General features: G+C 40.4%; 1 protein-coding gene across 3 annotated transcripts; it reads right to left on the bottom strand.

The window, feature by feature from the left end:
- Window positions 1–26,184, bottom strand: LOC117462503 (LIM/homeobox protein Lhx8-like). 3 transcript variants are annotated; one of them, XM_034104749.2, is made up of 9 exons: window positions 25,272–25,360; window positions 24,960–25,035; window positions 24,560–24,703; window positions 23,511–23,632; window positions 21,597–21,817; window positions 6,227–6,330; window positions 5,813–5,908; window positions 2,853–3,033; window positions 2–1,031 (listed from the first exon to the last, which is right to left on the bottom strand). In XM_034104749.2, exons 2-9 carry the CDS (start codon window positions 25,032–25,034, stop codon window positions 955–957), a joined length of 1,020 nt encoding a protein of 339 aa, XP_033960640.1. In that variant the 5' UTR covers window position 25,035; window positions 25,272–25,360; the 3' UTR covers window positions 2–954. The 3 variants fall into 3 exon arrangements, with proteins under 3 accessions (XP_033960641.1, XP_033960640.1, XP_033960639.1); XM_034104750.2 differs by lacking the exons at window positions 24,960–25,035; window positions 25,272–25,360 and adding an exon at window positions 26,108–26,184 and having other exon boundaries at window positions 1–1,031; XM_034104748.2 differs by having other exon boundaries at window positions 24,960–25,359.

The following is a 26,184-nucleotide window of genomic DNA, read 5'->3' as shown; positions in this document are numbered from 1 at the left end:
TGATCTGCAAAGTAACTAGGTGACTATGACTGTCGAATAAAAAAGACGAGCATAACTACAATAGATTGTTCTGAAAAGTAGTGTTGTATCAGACGCACAGACAGATGTACTCAAACAATGCTCAGTTTTACAGCCCACATGGGTAGATTTGTATCACACTATCTTTGAAATGACAATCAGTTACAGTGAATACACCAAATATGAACAAAGCCTTTTGTTGCAGCCATGAACTTTAATTTAGATTATCTTAAACATCAAATGTGAAAGCATCTATTCCCAGTGTGCAGTTCATACATGGCTTCTGTCTAACATTACCAATATAAGGAAATATTTACACATTGCTTTGTTTTTTTATCTGTGCTTACCGCATGTTCTACTGAAAAGCATCTTAAGAAATGTTGTTTATCAAAAATAGGACATGTGGATGTTTTGAGAATAACAGCCTTTGACCCTTCCAAGTGGAGAGCAGAGAGCTTTTACAAGTCTTTACAAGGAAAACAACCCGCTTCTCTCTTGTACTTGCCCAACTAACAATCTTATTATCATCAAACACATCCTTAAATAAACATCTAACTGAAAACTATATGCTTACTTCACTTTATATCTTCTTACAACAAAGTGCCTTATCTCACAATTCTTTTCAAATAAATTACAAAGAAAAACACAGCATATACATATTAACAAAGGTTTCATCTCACTTATTACCATATTTGGTCAAAACTCTCCTGTTTCTGTGATTCCATTAAATAAATGTGTTGACATAACAGGTTATTTTTTGCTCACATATAAGGCGGTGAAACTTAAATAGTTTGACTTAATAACTGATTCTTTGGACAGTTTATAAAACAAAGTAATTCAATCCTCAGGACTTTTTTATGAAAGAGTAACAATTTGCTCTTTATCTTCCAATCAGCCAATCGTTTTTTCTCCATTTTCTGAGAGGCGGGCTGTAGCTCAGGCATGGCTGACGGGCAGATGTGTCAGCGAATGAGACATGAGAGGCTGAAGCAGAAGTGGGTCTGGATTTTGAACTAGGGAAGGTAAAAAGAATGACAATTATTTATTAATCAAGAGGCTATACATCAGGGGTGCCCACACTTTTTGGGCTGGTGAGCTACTTTTGAAATGACCAGCTCACCGAGGTCTACCAACCAAAAATAAAATCCCAAATTGCAAGGGTTGCTGAATAACACGTTTTATTTATACATGGGATAATAGGGCTGCAACAAACGACTAATTTGATAATCGATTATTAATCTACCGATTAATGAAACGACTAATCGACTAATCGACTATTCAGACTATTACTGTATGCCTTGCACAATTTCTCAAACGCTCTTATTTAGCCATCAACTTTTAGATTTAGCTTGAGGTTGTTTTAGGCATGTGGAAACTAACAATGAAGACAATAAAGAGTAATACTTGATTCAAAAATACATATATTATTAAATTAACAAATTGTTTACAAAATTAACATTGCTTTTTATTTAAATAAAATAAATAATATTTCACATCAAAAGAAACAACAGTGTTTTAACAAATCATATTAAATAATCTGATGACAGAAATGTAAACAGAATAGCTGAAACTTTGACAAAATAAATAACTCAGTTACCTCTAATCATTAACCCATGTTTGTATAATTGAGTTAACTGTGTGTTGCTGCTAGCATACATAACACCTGACGTGGAAACGTTACTCGTGGATGGGGCTACAGAGCTACTAGAAAGACAGTGGAACCTGGTGCATTCCTCTGTCTGAATGTGTTGCACTTTTGCTAAATGTTTAGATACATTGCATCGTGTTACCGCCCTTACATGCTAAACACTCTTGGCAAGGAGCATTGTCCACCTCAAGACGGGTAACATTTAACCACACCTTGGAGCGCTTCTGTCCGCCATCCTCGCCGTGTGTTGCTGCTTGCAGCAGCCGCGTCTGTGTAAACTGCCCCGCCGCGTCTGTGTAAACTGCCCCTCCCCCTCACACACAGACGAGAGAGAGAGATCTCGTCTGGATTGGAAAGGTCGAAAATACACCGACCATAGACGCATTTGTTTGTCTTTTTGCATGTTAGAAACGAGTTAGCGACACTAAGACTGCGAGACAATATTTGTGTAGCAATAATACATGACCTTTCTCAACTCGCTACTCGGAGGGAAGTCGCTGCCATATGCCTTGTGAACACTCCGATAATGCCTCTCCACGTTACCTTTCTTTGGCAGAGCAACGCTTGCTTTAAAAATAAGGCAAATAACCTTTGAATGTGACATCACAAACAAATATTCTTCCTCCCATTCTGGGTGGAAGTGGTATGTCTTTAGCTTCTTGCTCGGTCCCGCACTCATTTTGTTGTTAGTCTCTTTAACTTAATTTGAGTTTTCCCGGCACTTGACTGATTTTGTATCGCTTTGCATTCTGGGTTAACAGACTGGAAAGCGATAGGTCGCTTTTTCTGTCAATCAAGTAAACTCCTGAATTAAGTGGCAGGGAGGCCAAGGGAGGAGGGATCAAAACCTGTTTTGTCTATTTTAACGGAACTGGATTTTTTTCTTATGAATGACTCGCGATCTACCAGCATTGCCCCCGCGGTCGACGTACTGGGCACCTCTGCTATACATTATATCTGAAACAAATAATGTAAATACAAATAACAGATGTTCTAAAATAAATCTCAAATTCAAACTTTTCTAAATGCTAAGACTATTATAAGAATGTGATTCCTGGGTTAGGGTCTAGCAGCCATAGTATACACAGCTTTTCTATTGATTTATATTCTTAGCACTGAGCTAGCTGCGCACTAACTGTATTTATAATCTCCGTCAGTAATAGTGATGTGTGTACATGTTTCTTACCATCCATATAGGTCAGTGTAGTGAGGAGGGGTGCATCCTGGGAAATATAGGTTGTGTATTGCAGATCGTCCATCATAGGTGGCGTCAGCTGACCAGGAGCAAAGGATGCCATAAAGGTTGAGGAGGAGGAATGTGGGCTGATGTATTTCTTTTGACGAGCTCGACAGTTCTGAAACCAAACCTGAATGAGGAGACATGAGGTGAAAAGTGACTCCATCGATAACTTTGAGTCCCAACACTAACGGTACGTCCACACAGCAGCTTTTCAAAAATCTTGAAAATCTTGGAGCTGGGCGTGTCTGACAGCTTGGGGATTTTTTGCGAGCAATGCGACCAACAACCAATCACATTAATCTCCCGCCCCCGACATACAAAGCAAAAAACCCCGGGATTTTATGCGAGCAATATATATATATATTAGAGCCGGGACTCGATTAAAAAAATTAATCTAATTAATTAGAGGCTTTGTAATTAATTAATCGAAATTAATCGCATTTTTAATCAAATATACATATTTGACCTGAGAACAGTGAGAAGCAATTTTCACATGGATTTTACTCCAAGTGGTCTACAGTCCAAGTGCATGACATTAAGGATTTTGGGAGATGGCCCAAGCTAATTTACAGATGGCCCTGAGCCCAATAGAGATTGCCCTGAAAAATGCACGCGGACGAAATGGCACGAAGGGTTTGGGGGGCCTCCGTCCCCCTAGAAAATTTAGATTTTTGCAGGTCTTAGATGCTGTCTGGTGCATTCTCTAGACTGAATTATAAGATGAACCACCACAATATTATATTGTACAATTTCAATTTTATTCTTCATTTCACTTGTTTGTTTGTTCGTTCTTTCGTTCTTGTTTGTGTTTGCTCGCTTGCATAGCTATAAGAAATACTTAAGTTGTTAGTCAAAACACTTTCCATCTGATGAAGGCAAATGCCTTCCCAGATGGAAAAAAGTAGAAAACATTACATTCAGTTATAACTGCCAAAACAAACATTATTTACACTATTATGGCCCCTGTTAAAAATGTTTGTAATGTTAACTACTGTAAGTTGGTCGAACGAATGCCTCCTCATCCGGAAGCTGACCGAGCAGACCCGAGCAGCAGTCGAGAGGAGCCGAGCGCATCCGCGAAGCACACGTCAGTGTTCCCGTTAGCCGGCAAATCTAAATATCTTCGGTCAAAATAATTTCCCTTTAGAGCAATACCGCTTCAGTTGCGCCACTGTGACAGACAAGAAGAGTATGTGACAGACAAGAATAGTCAACTCTAATGTCTAACACTTAATGTGGAGAAAGAGATGTCCTGGATGGGTTGATTGTGCGTTGATCTGTTGGTAATGCCTCGGGGCTCCGGTGGGCATGTAAACAAATGCATAATGCTGCGCTATACTTTGTGGCCTCATCCAGTTGCATAGCGACACTTATTGTGTTATGTAGTTGTCTTTTAATAAGCAGGTAGTCATATCATTAGCTAGAACTAGCTGGATCTGATCGATATGGACATAAACGTGAGTGAAGTCTAATCTGACGGGAGAGAGAGATCAGCTGCTGCTGACGAGTCGAGACTCGACACGCAGCTCTGCATAAGCACATGCAGCGGTGAGCGGAACAAAACACACTTCAGGTTAGAATATCACACGTAGCTATTTTAATTACCTCTCAAACTACCTAAACTAGTTATAGATATGTTTAGTTTTACTGTCGGGTCACTCATTACTGGATCCGCGAGCTGCATGATACTGGCATAATAGATTGCCCGATCGGGCAACCAGCAGGTGAGGCTCCATTGCCCGAGCTAAATACTAGATGGCCCCGGGCCATCGGGCAGTCCTTAATGTCGAGCCCATCCAGTGAGCCAGGGAGTTGGTTATTTTCTCAGACGTGGACTTACTTATCCTGGCCCTGAAACCAGTCAACTGGTTGAGTGTGGGTTGGGTCAGGGTGTGGTTCCTTGCACTCGGAGTCGGGCTAACGGCCACGCTAGCTGCTACATGCTTTGCATTTAGGTGATACTTTAGGCTTGATGTGCTGCGGTGATATGCAAATTCTTTTTTGCATAATTTGCACACAACCGTGCTCTTGTCGACGCTTCCATCCGTCCGTTTTTTAAAACATTTCCCATCCACAGCTTGTTCGTTCATGTTTGACTATTGTTCACCGTGGTTTGTTGTCGTTTGAAGTCCCATGCTGAAGTCATGAACGTTAGTTGGTGCTCCAGTATAATCGGTACGCCTGAAACTCATCCAGTGAGAAACGTTCCGCTGAGCAAAAATAAGTGCGATTAAAGTGCGATTAAAACGCGTTAATTTTTGTGTAATTAATTAATCTTAATTAACGCGTTAAAGTCCCGGCCCTAATATATATATATATATATATATATATACACACTCCACAAACGGGGGAAAACCTACCAGTTTCACCCACTGTCTCTGCCACCTCCCTCCATGCCTGGTTCCTCCGGTTTGTATCCCGGTAAATAGTCTGATCGTAAAGAACCGGGTGATTTGCTACCGTAATTTCTCGTTTGGAATATGAGGAAATGAACTGCGGTCTGGTTCTCCCTGCTTACACGCGGTTTGATTGGCTAGCGCTTCTACTGTCAGATTTGCATAAATGTGTTTGATTGGCTGGCGCTTCCAGCTCAGCTTCAAAAGTTGAACATTGCTCAACTTTTGAATCCTGGAAATCTTCACTTCGCTTCCCCACAATGCAGTTCGGCGAAAAGCAAGGCAAAGTGACGTCATCCCCATTCAAAGTCAATGGGGAGAGAAGCGTTGGAAGATTCGTCTAAAGCTGCTGTGTGGACGTACCGTAAGATATCATTCTTTCTTTATTGTGATAATGTATCACAATTGTTGGAGTGAATTTCTCCATCAAGTTGTTGAAAGAAATATAAGCATTCACCAATATTAGCGTTCAGCAAAGCCCTATCTTTAGGGCAGTAACCGTTGCTTTACCTGAATGACCCTGCGCTTGAGACCAGTTCTTTCTGCCAGTATCTGGAGGGTCTGGGCATCTGGGTTGTTATCTTTAGCAAACTCAGTTTGCATTACCTACACATGTAGAGATGAGGAGGATATAAAAGGATAACAGAATAAAAATATACAAATACATGTGTTCCAATACAATGTACAATAGAGGGCAAAACACATCCGGGTTTGGCTAACTGTTTTTCAGAGAATAGACATGGTTACTCATGTCACTTATTAAACCATTTATTATTTCTGAAACCTCTATAAGAAAAAGTATTGCAGAGCATTTGCTAATGAAAGCATGCAGGTGGTCTCACACTTTAGTGGAAGTTAATCAAATCGACCAGAGTAAGAAAGAAACATGGCCCAGTAATCCCGCAGCAGTAAGCAGACTGGTACCTGTAGCTGGTCCACAGTGAAGCTGGTCCTGGCCCTCTTAGCCGGCCGGGGCATGGAGTTGGCCTCGTCTTTCTCCGACAGCTCTTCCTCCACTTGGGGTTGCTCTTTAAAAACAAGACACAAAGCATGTCAAACAGATGCTTTGACATTCTGAAATATAGGTTGGTTTCAAATGTGGATTCTGCTGCAGCACTTCCCTGGAATTGCTCTTGTGGGGACAGTCCACTATTGAGTGTATGCAAGTTGATTTGGGGAAAAGTGTCTGATCGGTAACAATGTAATCTTGATGATTTGGAATCAAAATCGACATTTCCAACTGCAAGTAAGCATAATACAGTGGGTTGATAAAGTCTGAATTATTCGGATTAATATGAAACTATCTATGGTGGGCTAGTTGCTGGAAACACTTGCTGCCCCTCCGTTGTAATAAAGCAGAAGTAGTTGTTTTTATTTTATACTGGACATTTTTATTTGGACATGTATTTGTTTTTACTTTTTAATGCCATTGTATTTCTAGTTCAGAAATATTTTGGATTGTTTATTTCTAGTCTAGTCTTAAAATTCTCTTATGTACATTGCCTTGTTTTTGATGCTGCTGCAACAAACATTTCCCAAATTGGGATCAATAAATGACTTCTAGTACGGTGGCTGAGAGGTGCAATCAACAATTACAAAGTGTGAAACACTAACAAAGCTTGAGACAAATTTACATTTTCTAAAACAAAATTACATTAGCAAAACACTTTTACCAAAGAAAAAACTATTTAACATTAAAAAAAACAAATTAACAAGATGCGAAACATTTTTGCAAAGCTAGAGACACATTTACAAGTGTCGAAACACTTTAACAAACTAGAGAATCAAACCGGAACAAATCATTTGTACCATAATGCTGCGTTCACACCGGACACGATGCGAATATTCGCTTCGCTCTAATGCTACGTTTACACCGGACGCGATGCGATGTTTGGGGCGGCGCGATTACATGTAGTCAATGCAGAGACGCGGACAGACGCGAATTAGCTCCGACGGCGAGCATGAAGCGGTGGACGCGGTGCGAATCACGCGATTGAGGCGATTGAACTGTGCCGCGTCAAACGCGAGAGTTCAATTTTTTCAACTCGAGCGTCAAATTCACATGACGTGTTCTCGCGGTAGCCAATCAGCGGTGAGGATCTCAGCCTGCCGTTACTGACGTTCAACCAGAAAACATCAGCCATTAGCTGTTAGCAGTTAGCACACAGAGATCAAAGCTCCTCATATCTGTTCAGAAACTGGACAAAAGTTAAACAAGTACAAACCACAGACTGTCTGTGTCATGGCGAATACAGTCACTGGTTTATCTATATCTGTAGGCCGTTGTTATGAGTGTGGAGTGAGCATATACAACGTTAGCTTAGCCTGGTCGACCCAATCTCCATTCAGAAAACAAACATTTTAAAAAGTTTTTTCCCCTGCCGTCTTGACAACAAACAAAATGAACATATTTTCTAAATTATGCCAAAGTAACAACATACATCAGTATATACCGGTTAGTAAAAACCATGAATTAATGCTTGACAAGTCTGTAGACAAGACGGCAGGCGAAAAACCTTTTAACCCTCTGGAGTCTAAGGGTATTTTCTCGATTTTTAGATGTTTTCTTAAATCACCTTTTAAATGCATTTCTTCTAACATGGCACCCCATGTGTTACATATCGAAATGTTCAGGGAAATCTCTGGTCTTGCTATATATGCATATCACTCACCTTAGAGCACTGTTTGATGAGATAAGTAGCTTAAAATGTGATTCTGAAAATCTTCAAAACTCATATGAAAACACAAATTTACTCATGTGATCGAATTGTTTTGGTGTTTTAGATTTGGTTACCAAAGTCCTAGGATCACAAAAGCAGTGAAATATTTGAATTACACTGCATATAAATGTGTTATTCATGTCTAAAATGAAAAAATGTAATTCGAATTTTGAGTAAAATAGGTGTTTATCACTCTACTTTCACCACAGCAGGGACTGAGATACATTAGGACTGAATAATGACTTCATATTACATACCAAGGTTCATGTGATGTGTACAAATACAAATTGAGCACTTTTTTTTTTCAACCAACAATTTATTATAAATAGGTTTTTTTCAACCAACTAATTACATAAATATAAGAAACTGGAAAATCTAACTATTTACAATATTGAACATCAGAACTTTCAACCAACTATTCATTATACATCATGTCAAGACAGTGTCACGGTCTTTTTCTGTCTTCCAAGACAGTGGGTCTGGCTGCTGTGTAGTTGGGGTGATGGTGCATGGGCTGCTGTGTAGGTGGGGTGTACAAGTGCTATACGAGACCTCCTTGCTGGCTGGGTTGAAGGTGATGGCTGTGGTGGAGCCTTTGTGCTGAGGTGTATCTTGACCTGGTGGCAGCCGCAGATGGAGATGGAGGCAGCTGTAGTGATGCTGGTCTGCTGGTCCTTGGTGGTGATGGCTCTGGTGAAGGCCCTTGAGCCACAGTAGATCTTGACCTGGGGGCCGGCACAGATGGATGTTGTGGCTGCTGGATAAATGCCGCCTGAGGGCCACTAAGGCCAGACAGCTGTGAAACATCTCTGTAAAACAAATTAAAATGTGGGTCAATAATTACAACTAATTTCATTGAAATAAAATTCAAGTAAAATGTTGCTCAAGCACAAATGACAATGCACACATAAAAATAAAGTTTGGGAAGTTGGAGAAGGAGTCTCTCTCCCCCACACACACACACACAATATATAAATGGACGTAGGGTCCGTGACATCACCCATAGGATTCTGCAGAGTTGCCGAGAAGCCCTTAGTAGGCAGAGTCGGCCACTAACGGCTCGACAGTGACGTCAGAGTTCAACTCCCGCCTGCTCCAAATAAGGGCAAAGAGGCGGTACCTCCTGCCACCGAGCTGGAAGTTCCTGAGCTAGCTGAAGCTACTAAGCCAAGCTAACATGCTCCCATCTGCACACTGCCGTGGCATTTTACATTTCTAAGGTAAGCGGACATGAAACTATTCAGCAAAACTATAAATAATAATCCAAGTTATTGAGTTTTTAGCATAATACTTCAGAATCTTAAAATCCCTTAAAGTTTGTATGCAATTGTGCTAAATTCAACACTGGAATCAAGCAAATATTAATATGTTTGCATGACATTAGTTATATATATATATATATATTTTTTGATATCACTTAACTATACGTTTAATACATTTAAGTCAAGCTAAGGTACATGTGATGGTAGCTAGTTAGTGCTCTTACCTGTGAGGCCTCCTCCAAACAGCATAATAACCAGACTGTATCATTAAAACTAAGTACCAGTTCTAGATCCTTGACTTTAGACAAACAATTCAAAAGACAAAATGTATTTAAAGACTAATCTTTATTTGAATGTGCCTCTTGACCTGAGATATTAGTTATACAGTAATAGTATTGACAATCTAAAAAAACTGAGCAACTCAACAGTCAACTTTATGTTTCTTATTGTCTAAAGCATTTATTATTTTCCCCCTCTCATATTCAGTGTGGACTAGAGATGTTAAGATTCACTGATTCGCATCGGTGCACCGGCATACACGTTCAAGATGCGAGTGCACCGGTTGAAAGAGTGCACATCGGCTACAGTTTGGGTTGAACCGGATTGAACTCGCGATGCATCGATTGCATCGGTAAAAAAACGATTCAAAATCCCCTCATCTTGTCAACGCTCAGCAGAGACGATCTTTGATATTTGCTTCGCCACTACGGAGGCCGAGAGTCTCAGTTATCAACACACACGGAAGTTGAGGAGAAAGAGAAACACAGCGCACCGAAAAATACCTACAAATCAAACGTTTGGCAACACTTCGGATTGTTCAAGAAAGACTGTAATAGTCCTTTATGCTAAATAGTTGACCGCAGGTCATGGAGAGTAATAAGGTATCCGTAGACCTTTGTATGAGGTATCTTTATTACTTAACAGGTAACAGCCATGATACATAGATCCGTCCTAGATGCGGGCTTGCATACACACAGTATCACTCCGCAGCCGCACCTCATCAGTAACGTCCTGATGGTATATGTGCGCGGCACTATATACTACAGACGGTCAACTTGAAAAATCGCTCTCAAATTGTTAACGATGCCGAGCCGCTTTAAAGTACACAAGTAGTACGAGGAACTTAGCGACGCACATAAAGAGGCGACATGGGGTCTGCGGCTGAAAAGAGAAACCTGGAAGTTAGACATGAGTGAAATCACTCAGTGAGGTGTTCTGTCAGAGAGAGTGGTGTTTAGTTTACAGCAGCCTGTGACGGCCAATAATAATTGAAATGTCTTCCTTACTGTAAGCAGTTATGAAATACCTGTTTGTGAAAGGTTATTTGTATTCTTTATTGTTCCTACAGAACCCACTGCTTTCTGCTCACTGGTGAGTTAGCCTATGAATGAGTGTTAAGCACATCAGGCTGGCAGCTGTATGGGCATTGCACTATGGTAGCTGTTATTTGCACATTGTTAATCATGAGCAATGCATCCTTACATTGTTGAACTGTGAGGTGTTATACAATTGTACTGTAGCCTACTCTGGAGAGCTTTTAAAGGTAAAAAAATAAATGGCATGATGGGATGTGCAGTACCGAAAATGTAAAGCACTTTTTTGTTAATTTATGAATTGCTGCATTTATGGAATAAAACAAAAATCCTCTGTCGTACCATATTGAAGTATCATTATGTTTGCATCGTGTTGAATCGCACAGAATCGCATAATGTTGAATCAAATCGTATCGAACTGTATCGCAACAGGGGTGAATCGTATCGTATCGCATCGCCTGGTGTTTCAAATGTATCGTTAATGTATCGTATCGTGGCAACGTATCGAGATGCGCATCGCATCGCACTCAGTGATGGAGATGCACATCCCTAGTGTGGACGGATTGAGACAGCCTGGTGTCCAGAGAGCTGCAGAGACTTCAGGGAGAAACCTCCGTGTGATGGACGTCCCGTCTGTTGGTTTGGAGAGGACTGAGGTTCTTTCCTCTGTGAGGAGGATCAGGCCTGATGGAGGAGCTCATGCTGGGCATAGCTGATACCAACTGCACAGGCCTAGTCTGTCACTTTATTTGACTAAATGTCTTTATACATTTAATAGGTTTACACCTTCTGTCCATATGTGCTTTTTATTTAAAACATTTGATTACGTTTTGGTCTTAAAATCTCATAACATCAGTGTTAGAGCCACAAAGTTATTATTTTGATTCATAATTTGATAAATGATTTAATGATGGAAAATGATTTATATTGCCATGGTGAATATGTTTTGATGAAATGATTGTTAATTTTATATCGCAAATATGATCCGTTTCCTTGTACCTTCCGGTGTGTATTTTAGTGAGGTAATTGAGGACAGCCGGCGTGCTCGGAGACCTGATGAGACGGGGAGCGGAACAGTTTTTCGACCGAAAATTGCAGACAGAGATTGGTGTTGCAAATTGGACTGCAAACAAAGTATAGTATAGTTTATATAGGAAAGCATATCGCCGAAATACTGTTTAAAGATTTGTTATTTTGAGACTATTTAAGTCAATACTTTTTTTTTTTTACTGAAAACCTTCGGCTGCTTATTGTTTTGGATTGCGTGTCGTCAATCCCGCTCTATAGTGGCAAGAGGAAACCCTTGGATGCCATTACAATCAGCTTTTAATGTTCCTCTTGGATGTTCTTCTTGACCCTCAGAGAAGGAGAAAATGTTGTGTCTTTCAGGCATGTCCTTTCCTAACAAAAATGACAGGAAACAAAACATATTATTGCAGAACAAGTGTGTTATTTATGAAAGTGGTGTGTTTAGGGACTGTAGATATAATTATTTTGTAATTGTAATGTTTTTTTTTATTTCAACAGTGAGCTACAAAGACAATCAGATTATGAATGAGCAGTGTGAAGATCATCAACATTGAAATATATGTTATTATCAAAATAATATGCAACTGTTATCAAAACGTAGTGCAACTGTAGAAGCTTGCTCTGTTGTCTCACTGAAAGAATAACTTTTACCACGTTTTTTCAGACAATATTGAGAGATAAATAGTAGCAGTTCTCACTATGTGTTAAATATATTTGCCTTCAATACATTAAATTAGAAAGCTGACAGTTATATTGCTTGTTAACATCTAAATGTAACTTTTTGCATGGAAAAAACCCTCAACTTAACTGATGTGTAGGTGATCTAGTATTTAGTATTGTTTAATGGAATGTATATCAGTGTATTCAAGTCAATACTTAATTCAAACTAATATCTTTCTTGATTCTTTGTACAGTATGAAAAAAAAAAAAAGAGTCTTTGTACCTGTGCTGAAGTTCACTGCTGTGAGGAGTCCAGTTCTGTCTCTCACTCTCTGGTCCAGCCTGTCTGCATCACACTGTACCATGTGTACAAACAATATAACTGATTCTCTTCTGTTGAACATGTTGGATTGTGTATTGTCCGAGTCAGGGTACTTTTTATTTTACTGTAACTTTGGAAGTTGTGTTACCAATGCTTACTGTTTATTTAATACCAATTTGGTAATGCAATTAATAAAAACAACAAGGTTTGGGTTCGTTCTTCAGATGACTGACTTTAACGTGTAAGCTCAATAATGAACTCCAGCTCAACCAACCATATTGTAATATCCAAGTAATCATCTTGAAAAATGACATTAATAATTGTAATATACACATCTTATTGTGAGGTTGATTTCACATACACTACTTCGACGTTAAATTGTCTACATACTTGAGCATAGCCAATTTAAATTAACCTTAACGATGCATACAGTTCCTACCTACATAATAAAATATCTCTAAGTTACAAGGAAGTCACCTTATTTTATCAACCTCAAACAGAAGCCGTTTGTTCAACAGTATTATCCCACTTAACGCTTAACACTTGTCTATTTCGTTTTAACCTTTATATATACACAGTCTATGATTTTAACTTGGAGGCTACGATTAGCATCGTTAGCACCAATGTAGCTACCACTAGCTTACATGCTAACCCAAGCCTTACCATTAATTACGTAGCTGATTAAAATCATTAACACATAAATAAAGCACTCGAATTTCACTTACCGCAAAACCGCATGCACCGTCTGTTTTAACCGCAGAGCGAGTCACAATAGTCCGATATATAAGCATGAAGAACAAACAGCCACGGCCGGCTTCAAGTTGTGTTCCCTGGATGAACTGAGCAGGCAGAGTCCCTGTAGCTAGCTTCACGGAGCAGCTAGCAGAGAGACAAGAAGCTAGCAACAGCAGTCACTCATTGTGACCACGTCCTAATTTATGCACAGATTCATAATCATGAAGGTGGAATCTAACTATATCAATAATAAAATGTATGGAGCCAGGGGTAAAAACATGTTTTTTTTCTGCAGTAAAATTGGGAATTTTAACATGGGGTCTATGGAAATTGCTCCTTTCTGCAGCCATCGCCTCAGTATAACATCACAGACACACATAGGCTACATCTGATTACAAAGTCTCATCTGTGCAGGACGGTAAAATAATAACAGGCACACATATAAATACATATTTGACAGTCTCATCTGTACAGAACAGTATGATAAAATAATCGATGGCAAAAACATGTCACTGTAAATGTCTCCGTTGTGGGACGAATACATGATTAATTTAATCATCTACACATGTAATCTCACTTTTACACACCAAAATAACGTTAACACAGAGTAAATGTTTGCTAATGGAGAGTCTATTGTGTCCCAATAAAAAGTTCATGACTATAGAAAAAAATATATATCAATAAACCTATTGTTCATTTTCGCGGTATTCCCCACACATTGCCAGTACACTATTACTGTAATATTTACACTTACCCATGTCCAAATGGATCCTTGTTGTTGTCTTTGTATTCTTCTTCTTCAGAAGAGTGGAAGACTTCAGGTTCTGAGGCTCTATCTTCACTGCTGCTAGCGAAAAAATCTCTAGCGAAGTCGGCAACTGCAAAGTTTTTTTTTAGCCATTTTCTCGGTCTCTCTCCTCAGATACGGCAGGGCTCTCAAGTCTCACGCATTTGGCGTGAGACACACGCATTCCACTCCATTCACACGCCACACCTTGTATTTCTCACGCAGAGATTTCTTTCCAGGGTACCGCCCACCAAGTTGCGCCGCAATTTTGTAAACAAACTAGTACAGAATCACTGTAGCCACGCATCAACCAATCAAAAGAATGTAAGCTATCGAACAACCAATTAGAAAATAACATGGCTGTATCCGGGTAGGATTTAGATATTCTGCCCTATACTTTATAGACAGTAGTGCTGTAGCGTCGACTTCAAAATATCGTCGACGACATATTTCCGCGTCGACGCGTCGCTACACACACGTGGGTGTGTAAACAAAGCAACAAGCAGTTCGAAATCGCACTTCAAACACAATACAATGGAGACTGAAACCAATAGAGGCTGTCTGCAGACCGCAGCAAGGAGGCGTTTCCTATAGGGGCGTTTCCTATAGGGGCGTTTCCTATAGGGCGTTTCCTATAGTGAACGACGGGAGCCGGCTCTCGCCCGCGAACGAGACGTTTTTTGTTTTGTTTTTGCGGAGGGATCTAGATCGGCATGAAGGCACATTATGCAATGTGGACATTATCCCGCTTATTACACATGGCCACATTCTCAACAAAGTAACGACATGACTCCCAATAATAATTGAAATGCTTTTATGGATTTAGAAAAAGATTTTATTGATTTAAAAAATAGTTTTTTGTGTTGATTTAAATTGACATGCATCCGCTTAGAAAAGTAGTCCGTTGTTACTGTTTGAACTAACGTAACAACGGCAGGAACTGCTTCTATAGTGTTTTTGAGGAGCTTTTTGATTACAGATTTGAAAACATCGTTGCTTGCTTTAAAAGTAGCACAATTCATTATGTCAAACCTTGAAAGATATCCCTGCCCTAATGCAAAAAGTAACTGGCAACTATGTCGCCGTAGCTATGATGTCTATGTCTGGACCGCTGCGTAAAAAGGAGGGTTTCTGACCCATTACTTCTCTTCCTACTTTTTGTCCCCCTCTTCTCCCCGCTGCAGCCTAGCAGTTGATCTCAAAGCACGCTCCCCTCTCCTGCAGGGAGAAAAACTATATTTATATACTTTATATAGGTTGATACAGTAGCCCCTTTTTTTTTTTTTTTTTTTTTTTTAAAATAGTGTTTATAGGTGTTGCTATCTGTTTTGTGTAGCGTGGTTCTACAAGCAAGTCAATGCATTAATTGGGTGGTATCAGAGAGTTACACGGGTCTGTAAATGCAATGAAAACAATTGGCTACAGCAAATAATTTATATTAAACATGTAATTTTTACTTTTGAATACTTTAGTACAAAGGATGTCTTGAATAATTTAAGTGATATATGTGTACACATATAAATAATTAGTCAAAACAGGGCTACATTTGATTTAATTAAAAGGTATAATATGTGGTAAACTGAAGAGCCCTTTGGGAGCCGAAAGAGCCGGCTCTTCTTGGTGAGCCAAATGATCCGGCTCAGCAAGAAGAGCCGGAATTCCCATCACTAGAACAATGACTTCTTCTGCGAGGATTTATAAAAGCAGCTGGATACAAAAAGTTAGGAAACGCCCCTATAGGAAACGCCCCTATAGGAAACGCCCCTATAGGAAAACGCCCCTGTCTGCGGTCTGCAGACAGACCCATCTCACTGAAACGGCTACCACCTCCTCCTCACAGGATTGCGCACGAAGCCCTCAAACGAAAAACATCTCGCCCTAGGTCTTCAAAAGCATGGGAATATTTTAAAGTTAGTCCAAAACGCAAATATATTGTCATTTGCAGTCTTTGCCAAATGGAGTTGGCATATCACACAAGCACAACGGCTATGTTGGAACATTTAAAGCGGCAGCTAGCTGTGGTGGCTACCATTAGCAGCTAGCATTTGCTCTCCGATTTTTACATAAAAATGGAATTATGGATTATAAATTCAATCATTTTTTTATACATAGACGTTAAAAACCTATGGATTAACCGATTCAGCCGCGTTTTTTCTCATTTTAATGCCATTGAACACGTCTTTTGATCAGATTGACAGCTACGGTGGTGAGACGATCTCCCTAGGCCTAGAAGCTCTGTAAAGGTACGTGTTGTGATGACTGTATTTGCTTCCCCTGTCGCGAGTCCGGATCACTCAGTGATGATACTATATACCTACATAATCTGTGGAGTCTCAGCTTTAATCGGATATTTTATATATGCAGCTACGATAAGTAATAAGGGTACTTTTATCTTGAGTTCTGTGCCAATGTCGGTTAGCATTTTTCGCTCATGGGTCATTTAGATGCTTCTTATGAGACTTGTGTTTTGTTTTGGTAAACATGGTTTGTATCGTCAGTTAGCTGAGATTATTTCCGTTAATCTGGTATAACACATTAATAGTTTGTTAAATATTAAGATCCCCTGAGACACAGTATCGTGGAAAAAAAATTGTTTATTACTTTTTTTACATTATGTTTTTTATGAATTGAACAACAGAAAAATAATCGTTAGATTAGTCGACTAATCGATCAAATAATCGCCCGATTAATCGTTTTCGAAATAATCGTTTCCCCCCCAGCACTAATAGACAGGTAAGGGTTTCAACATTTTCCAGGATTTCAATACTTTGATTGAATACATTAATCAGTTCTTTACACATGGTGCTCTTTTTAGATTTCAGGAACTACTACCTTTCCATGGGCCGGAGGAACAGGACAAGGTGTGTGAGGAGTTCCTGGAATATCAGCTGATGGATATCCCCATGCCCCAAGATCCCACCACCTTTAATGTTGAGGAGTTTTGGGGGAGTATGTCCTCAATCAAGTGTAAGGTAAGAAATATTTGGCACCACATGACATACACATAATCAATTGAAATCAAAAGCAAAGCATTTGAGTAATAGAGTCTCTTGGTTCCTTTTTTTTTTTAAAGGTGAACGGTTTGGGAGGCTCACTAAAATAGCTCAACTTGTGCTCCCTCACTCTAATGCCGACGCGGAGAGGGACACACACACACACACACACACACACACACACACACACACACACACACACACAAAGAATGAAATAAATATGTTTTTATTTGTATGAATTTATGTGTCATTTATCAGATAAGACCACCGTCCCCACCCAAAGCCCCGCTGCTGCCAAAATCTCACTCTGAACTCTGTTCAAAACTTGAGAGCCCTGGATACGTAAACTGATGGGAGACACGTGCTTTATGTTTTTTTTTTACTTGGTGGGTAGGCCCTTTGTGATTTCTCGATATCCATTGGTCATTTCAGACCATGATGGCTGCCAGCCGAGATTTCCTTGACGGACACACAAATCCACCAAACCCACACAGTGTAAAGTCAAGCTGCTTTGAGCGGCCATATTGGCTGCTGTGCCCTGGTTACAGTCTCACAGGAGATACCGCTGGAAAGCTATTTTTCCAGCGATTCCGCGGATATCTGAATCATATATTTCTACTCCTTATAATCGAAAATATATGATGAATTACGTAAAATTATGCGGACCTGGACGCGCCGGCTCGTCCACCGACTCCATGCTTGTTATCTGAATGGAGATTGGTCGACCAGGCTAAGCTAACGTATATGCTCATTCCACACTCATAACAACGGCCTACAGACAAATAAACCAGCGACTGTATTCGCCATGACACAGACAGTCTGTGGTTTGTACTTGTTTAACTTTTGTCCAATTTCTGAACAGATATGAGCAGAGGTGCGGGAAGGTATTTTGAGTGGGGGTGCTGAGGTGCTGGACTCCAGTGAACACTATTACAGGCACTATAGAGCACGCACAAAAGCACTCCCCACACGCAAACACACAGTACACCCGCGACTGTTACAATGAAGGCTCGATAATCAGCTCATGGCATATAGGCAGGGGTAAAGTGCTATTTTTTTTTAGTGTGGAGCGGACCTCACCTCCTCTAGGGGGGTCCGGGGGGATGCTCCCCCGGGAAGATTTTTTTTAAATATTGAAGTTAAAAGCATCAATCTGGTGCACTTTCAGAGCAACATTAAGAGATCTATGGATACCTCTCTCAACACCCAGATGAAACACAACTGTAAGCAGATGTTCTTTTTCTTTATGGATATTTTACAAATCACTCCCCTTTCAAACTGTATTCTTGTTTTACTGCATATAGTATTTCATAACTGTTTTTCCTTTATTCTCTTATTTTTTTTAATAACTAAAGTGATCATATGAAGGTGTGCCGCGGAAATAATCTTTTGAATAATTTGTGACCAAACCGTTTGAGACCCACTGAGATAACTTAGACTAAAGTTAACTATCTAAACACTCAGAGAGTCCTTTCGATCACCTGAGCCTCTCAGTCTGAGAGGAGAGCTCTCCTCCAGCTTGTTGTGGAACAAACCGCGCCGTATGTCCGTTAGTGCAGCCAGCCAGCTAGCTAACCACACACACACACACACACACACACACACACACACACACACACACACACACACACACACACACACACACACACACACACACACACACACACACACACACACACACACACACACACACACACACACACACACACACACACACACACACACACACACACACACACACACACACACACACACACACACACACACACACACACACACACACACACACACACACACACACACACACACACACACACACACACACACACACACACACACACACACACACACACACACACACACACACACACACACACACACACACACACACACACACACACACACACACACACACACACACACACACACACACACACACACACACACACACACACACACACACACACACACACACGATTGGTCTGGTGTCTTGCCTCTGTTGCATTCACTGAACACTGGAAATTACAGTCCTGCCGTCCTCTCTAATGTCATGAGGTTCACGTAAAGCACGGTTAATGTATTATATTATTGAGGTAGAATTGTCCGGAGCTACAGAATTGTAGCTAACAATGTGGAATTTATTGGCTACATATTACACAGATTATGCACAGCGGGAGCAGCAATAACCGTCAAATAATAATTCAGACAGGGGAGCTCCGCACTCCCTGCCCGCCGCTAGGGGGTGCTGCAGCGCCCTCAGCACCCCCCTTCCTGCACCCATGGATATGAGGAGCTGTGATCTCTGTGTGCTAACTGCTAACAGCAATGGCTGATGTTTTCCGGTTGAACATCAGTGACGGCAGGCTGAGATCCTCACCGCTGATTGGCTACAGCGAGATTGTGTCACGTGAATTTGATTTTTTTTTAACTCTCGCGTTTGACGCGGCACAGTTGAATCGCGTGATTCGAGCTGGGTCCACCACTTCATGCTCGCCATCGGAGCAAATTTGCATCTGTCCGCGTCTCTGCATTGACTTGACATGTAATCGCGCCGCCCCCAAACATCGCATCGCGTCGCGTCCGGTGTGAACACAGCATAAGTTCTTAATAAAACTGGCACTGTTTCACTCAGTCCTAGTTTGACTGCTACAATAAAAGGAAGTAGGCTACTTTTATCGTGTACTTTTTGGGTAATACTCTCTCAAAGTCCCCTCCTGAGAACAAAATCATACCACTTCTGCTATGTTTGATAAACATATAAAATGATTTTTAGCCATAAGTTCTTAATAAAATTGGTACTGTTGGACTCAGTACTTCTTGGACTACTAGCACAAATACAATGAGGTACTTTTACCGTGTACTTTTTGAGTCAAATTCCCGTCCTTAGTACAATAATTCATGTATTCTGCTGAGGGATAAAATGATTTTTTGATACTGTTGGACTCAGTCAGTACTAAGTACTACTAGCACAATCAACTATTTGTACCGTGTACTTTTGGTTTAATACTCGGTCAAACTACAATAATAGAGTACGATAATTCCTGTATTGCATATGAACTATTGTACTAAGGGAAGGAGTTTAACCAAGTATTACTCAAAAAGTACAGAGTAAAAATACTTTATTGTACTTGTCGTAGTAGTCCAAGTAGTACTGAGTCCAACAGTATCAATTTCATGTAGAACTTATGGTAACAAATATTTGTATCCCTCAACAAATATAGCAGAATACATGAATGATTGTACTCAGGAGGGGAGTTTGACAGAGTATTAATCAAAAAGTACACAGTAAAAGTACTTCATTTTATTGTTGGTAGCAGTCAAACTAGTACCGAGTCCAACAGTGTCAGTTTTATAAAGAACCTATGGTAAAACATATTTTTCTCGCAAATATAGCACAAAAATTGCATTATTTTACTCTTGTACTAGCGTCACTGCCGCTTCTTCGATTACATTATCGCGCCTTTACGGTCACAAATGAAGAGCTGCTGATTTTACCAAGCAAACGTGAGAGATGGCTGAGTTAACTGCAGTGTTCCACTGCACTCCGACAGCACTGAGCACCAGTGGCGTAACAAGGTTGCGATTGGCCGGTGCAAATAATGTTTTGTGTGTGTGGCTATAACGAAGCAGCAGTCGCTCTTTAGCGTTCTAATGAAGGTAAACACAGTGAAGGCTGTGTGTAAAAGGCACAGCTCCACTTCCTACTTGGCGAACCTGTAACTTTCTTGTGTGCACGAGAACATATCTCTTGCGCACGAGAAAGTATATCGTGATGAGCAAAACCATGTCACTTGGCCCAGGTGGTTTCCACAGAACGGACAAAACATGTTTAACGACCATAAAGGTCCATAGGTACCGGCGGCCTATCCGCCAAAACAAACTTCAGTTTGTGTCAATCACTTGCACGTCACTTCTGGTATGATGGGCATTCCCTTTCCGGTTTGATTCTCTAGTTTGTTAAAGTGTTTCGGCAAATGTTAAAGTGTTTCGACACTTGTAAATGTGTCTCTAGCTTTGCAAAAGTGTTTCGCATCTTGTTAATGTTAAATATTTTTTTCTTTGGTAAAAGTGTTTTGCTAATGTAATTTTGTTTTATAAAATGTAAATTTGTTTTATAAAATGTAAATTTGTCTCAAGCTCACACTTTGTAATTGTCGATTGCACCTCTCAGATACCGTAATCTAGAGACCAGAGGCAGGTACCCCTGAAACATCCTCTACATGACTCATAAAATATATTTATAGAACACTAAATACCGTATTGTACTGGAATACTTGTTTTTCGGTAAATTATGCTTAATTATTAGCTCAAACATAACTTATAGAGGGGCATCGTCTCTATAACTGTCATGCACAAACTCTGCCAAAGCCTCTCTCTAGGTGAGTAGCAAAAACTAAAACTCCTTTTGCCATCACTCAGAAAGACCCTGGTTAAACATACACTCTTGCTGTAATTCATCACATATAGACTCACCATTTTCCTTAGTACGTTGGATATTCTCCATCATGATGTCGTAGTGTGGCCGGCAGAAGACCCTATTCTCCAGCACTCCACACTCCTCCCCGGTGGAGAGCTGGCGCTTACAGGAGATGCAGGAGAAGCAGGCCAGGTGGAAGGTGCTGCCCCGGGCCCGGCGCACCCAGTCACTGGAGTGGATGTTCCGGCCACAGCGAGCACAGCGGGTCCCATACCTCCTGAGACAGATGGGGGACATGGAAAGAGGCGGAACAATTATTTAAACCTTGTACCTTAATAGGCATTTTTTTTTAGTCTGTGATCATTGTTGCTGTTATTGCATTTTGTTTTTCTTAACATTTGGAAGTAAAATAAAAAAGGTCTATAATAAACTGTACCGAAAAGACAGACATATGCATTTAAATCAATGTTTCTTATAATTGTCTTTTTTTCATATCGCAGTGGCATTATGTTAACCATCTGACATTCAACGATTTCCTCACTAACCGCCCAGCATGTGAGACTTGGCCCCCATCACTCCTCCACCCGCACTCTCAGCACCGGCTCTCCTCAGGGCTGTGTACTGAGCCCTCTCCTGTACTCACTCTACACCCACAACTGCAGTCCAGCCCACCCAGAGAACATCATCGTCAAGTTTGCTGACTACACCACTGTGGTGGGGCTCATCTCAGGAGGAGACGAGTCGGCCTACAGGAGTGAGGTACTGAAGCTCTCAGCGTGGTGTTCAGTGAACAACCTGGCACTGAACCCCACAAAAACCAAAGAGATCATCGTAGACTTCAGGAGGAATACTACCGACCTCTCTCCCCTCGACATTAACGGCGAGTGTGTGGAGAGGGTCCACACCTTCAAGTTCCTCGGCGTCCTCATCACCAACAACCTTTCCTGGAAGGACAACACCACAGCTGTCATCAAGAAGGCCCAGCAGCATCTGCACTTACTGAGGGTGCTCGGGAAGAACAACTTGGCCACTAAGCTGCTGGTGACCTTCTACCGCTCTACCATCGAGAGCCTATTGACATACTGCATCACAGTGTGGTACACCAGCTGCACTGAGGCCGACAGGATGAGGCTCCAGAGAGTCGTAAAAGCAGCTCAGAGGATCATCGGATGCCCTCTCCCCTCCCTGATGGACATTTACACCTCCCGCTGCCTCAGTAGAGCCCAAAACATTGTCAAGGACAGTTCACAGCCCGGCTTTCACCTGTTCAACCTGCTGCCCTCCGGCAGGGGCTACAGGTGTATCACATCCAAAAACAAACAAACAAACAAACAAACAAACAAACTCAAAGACAGTTTTTTTTTCCCCAAGAGCCATCATTGCTCTTAACACCTGAAATAATACCTCTTAATCATCATAAACGTGACTCTGTACATATATAGCATTACTATTATTATTATAAATACTATTATTTATTACATTACAGATTTTATTTTTATACTCCTGGAAATAATTACTGCACTTTATTCCTTATTCCTAAGTATGTATGCTGCGTGTATTTTGTTGTCTTATGTTGTGATGTTTTTGATGGCACCCTTGAAAGGGAGAAGCATTTATTATTATCTCATTGTACATGTATAATGACATTAAACAATTCTATTCTATTAACATTCTTTAACAAAAAAAAAATTAGGAGTTTAGAACAACTTTATATAAATATTACATTTTTAAAAAGGTGATTCTCTGACTTTGTCGCTCCGTTTCCCATGAATTTGACATTAAAACTTGTACCTTACATGTTTCCAATAATTACATTGACCTCGTGCTTTTCCTCGTCTGTGCTCTTATATAAACAAAGATTATTTCCTTTTCCGTCTCTTTTTGCGGTCCATATTGTATTACTTTAATCTTCCTTATTAATAAAAGGAAGTGACTGGAGGTACAGTTGTGTTACTGTAGTGATGACTTACCTGAAGTAATCAAGTTTGCAGAAAACCTGTTTATCTTTGATGAAGCAGCTCACGTGTCGCCCCAGTGACGTGTTGCACACACTGCACGAGAGGCAGCGCACATGCCAGCAAAAGTTGTTCACCTGAGATAGAGAAGAAAAAAGAGATTTTAACAACAATGCATCACTTTAACTGAAATAATAAATACATTTTATTTGGGGGGCACCTTTCATAGCACCCAAGGACACCTTACTGGGCATAGGGGCAGTATAGGGAACAATTAAAACAGTGGATTTAGTGAAATACTGTATCAGCCGGGGTAAACCAAGACAAACAGGAAATGGACTACAGAAGGACACAGGCCAGGGTACAGTCTATAAAGAAAATGCCAGTTTGAACAGGTGGGTTTTGAATGTCGTTATGGAATCAGACTGTCAGATATGTGGCAGGGAGTTCCAGAGTCTGGGAGCCGCTGAAAGCTCGAGCACTCATGGTTTTGAGGCGGGAGCTTGGGATGTTGAGAAGTCCTACGGACGAAGAGTGGAGGGTGCGGGAGGGGGTGCACTCCTGAAGGAGGTCGGTGATGTAGATGGGGGCTAGGCCATGAGGAAATGCATTTTTTCTATGCTTGGACTCATAACCAATAATAATTTCAGAGCAAAAATCAATTTATTACGTTTCTATGATGCATAACAAGGGGATGTAATTTAGAAATGGAAAGCAACATATGTGCCAAATGAAACAATGGTTTGTACTGGTTATATGTAAAGAGAACAAAAATAATAACCAATAACAATTGAACTGCAAGTTTTGAACATTCTGGGCATTTTAAAATGATATTGATTGCAGACAGTAACTAAAATAAATAATATATAGCGTCTTAAATAGATTCTTTTTTTTAAACTGAAGAAATAAGTGTCTACATATAAAAAAACACAAGTAACTTAGACAAATGGCACTGAGATAGCCTCAAGTCATGAGAGGCTGGAAACAGCAAGTTTTTCTGTCCACTTGTTCTAAAAGGAGGCACAATTTGTAAGTGTTGTCAAGCATACAATTGTCAGTCTGACCTTGAGGAGGTATCTGTCCACTATCTCCAGGCCGCAGGAGGTGCACAGGGTCTTCCCCTGCAGGGAGGTCACAGTGGGGAAGGAGGTCGAGAAGGACGGAGAGTAGGAGTCCTCCTCAAAAAGATCATCAGGCCCAGAGGAACCCTGCAGGAGCATCTTACAATGTAACAACGTGTACAACTTTCATAACTAAAACTGCATTCAAACTACACTGCTAGCATAGTCCTAACGCAACGTATGGCTAGCTACCCTTTGAAGTGCGAATACAGTTACGTGAGCTCCAAATTTCCTCTTCACTTTTTTTTTTTTAACGCGAGCTCCAAATGTCCACTTAACTTTTCACAATGTATTGGTTAGATACATAGACTGTATATTATGGTTAGATATTGTTAACACCTACTGTGTCGACATACATATGTCCTTGTTGTAGCTGAGTGAAAACAGCCTCCGCTTGTCTTCTTTCTTCCTCCGACATGCTGTCAACGCGTCCAGAGTGATGCGAGAGACACAATGACACAGAAGGCTAACGTCCCCTTCATATTTCCTTCACAACCACGCTCATTAACCAATGCACTAAGAAAACAACATTTTCGCTTATACTTTTTCGAGCATTCGTGTCCCTTCAATTTAGTTATGTGCTGTCATATATCGACACTAAATAGTGGAGGACAGTATTCGTCCACAATATTAACTTTACAGTGTGAATGCTTACGTGTGTGCTACAATAAGCAAATCGTACCACCGGCCACGCTCACAGCTGAACGAGATCTGACTAATTATGATGAGCCGCGCACGTGCACATGATTAAGAGTTAGCCGGCTGCAGGTGTGTTCAACGTCTGGCTTTTATAAGTGACGGTGCGGTGTGTTCTCACAGTTCACTTGTAGGCCTACACTTTTTATTTTTAAAGAAATGAAATTCACCTGTGATTCTGCTATTGTAACGAAGGATAACGAGTGTAATTAGGGTTAACCTATAAACTGTGGTCAAATATCAGCAAAGGTTGACTTTTCTAAATATGGTTCATATGAAGAATGATACAAATAATGACTTTTTTTGTGAGTGAGGGCAACATAGGCCTATCGGAATAATAACCGAACAGCATAATTAAATATAAAATCACAACTTTATGCTGATACCCTTTACATACAATTATTTTTGCAGTATGTAACTGATTTAGTTTGATGTTTAGGAGGTTTTAATATAGCAGAATATTGAATATACCAATAAAGCCTGGAAACACTAGCACTGCATACCCGATAATACTTTTTGCCTTTAGACTTATGTCCTTAATGTAAATATAGTTTTCAAAATAGGAAAGCTAGCTTTTTATAACCTGGAAATAATTTAGTTCACTCACTGTATCAAAATGCAGCGTGGAGAAATTCTTAATTCACAAAAGTAAATAAATGAGCCTATAGCCTCCAAAATAAGAATTGTTTTTTCTTTTTTATATTTTATTTACTTTGTTTAGCTTCTTGAAACAAACGAAAATGAACAGTGTTGTGAAGTCGTAGTTTTGTAAATGTAAAATATATTGTTACTTACAACGCTGTTGGAGGCGCAGTTAGACATATTCACGGAGCGTCTTCCGCCCCCGGTGCATCCCTGTTCAGACAGATGTG

This window comes from Pseudochaenichthys georgianus, chromosome 17, assembly GCF_902827115.2.
Source record: "Pseudochaenichthys georgianus chromosome 17, fPseGeo1.2, whole genome shotgun sequence".
In the NCBI taxonomy this organism is placed as follows: Eukaryota; Metazoa; Chordata; class Actinopteri; order Perciformes; family Channichthyidae; genus Pseudochaenichthys; species Pseudochaenichthys georgianus.
Note: the sequence above shows the minus strand (reverse complement) of the source record. Positions and strands in the feature narration are given on the sequence as shown.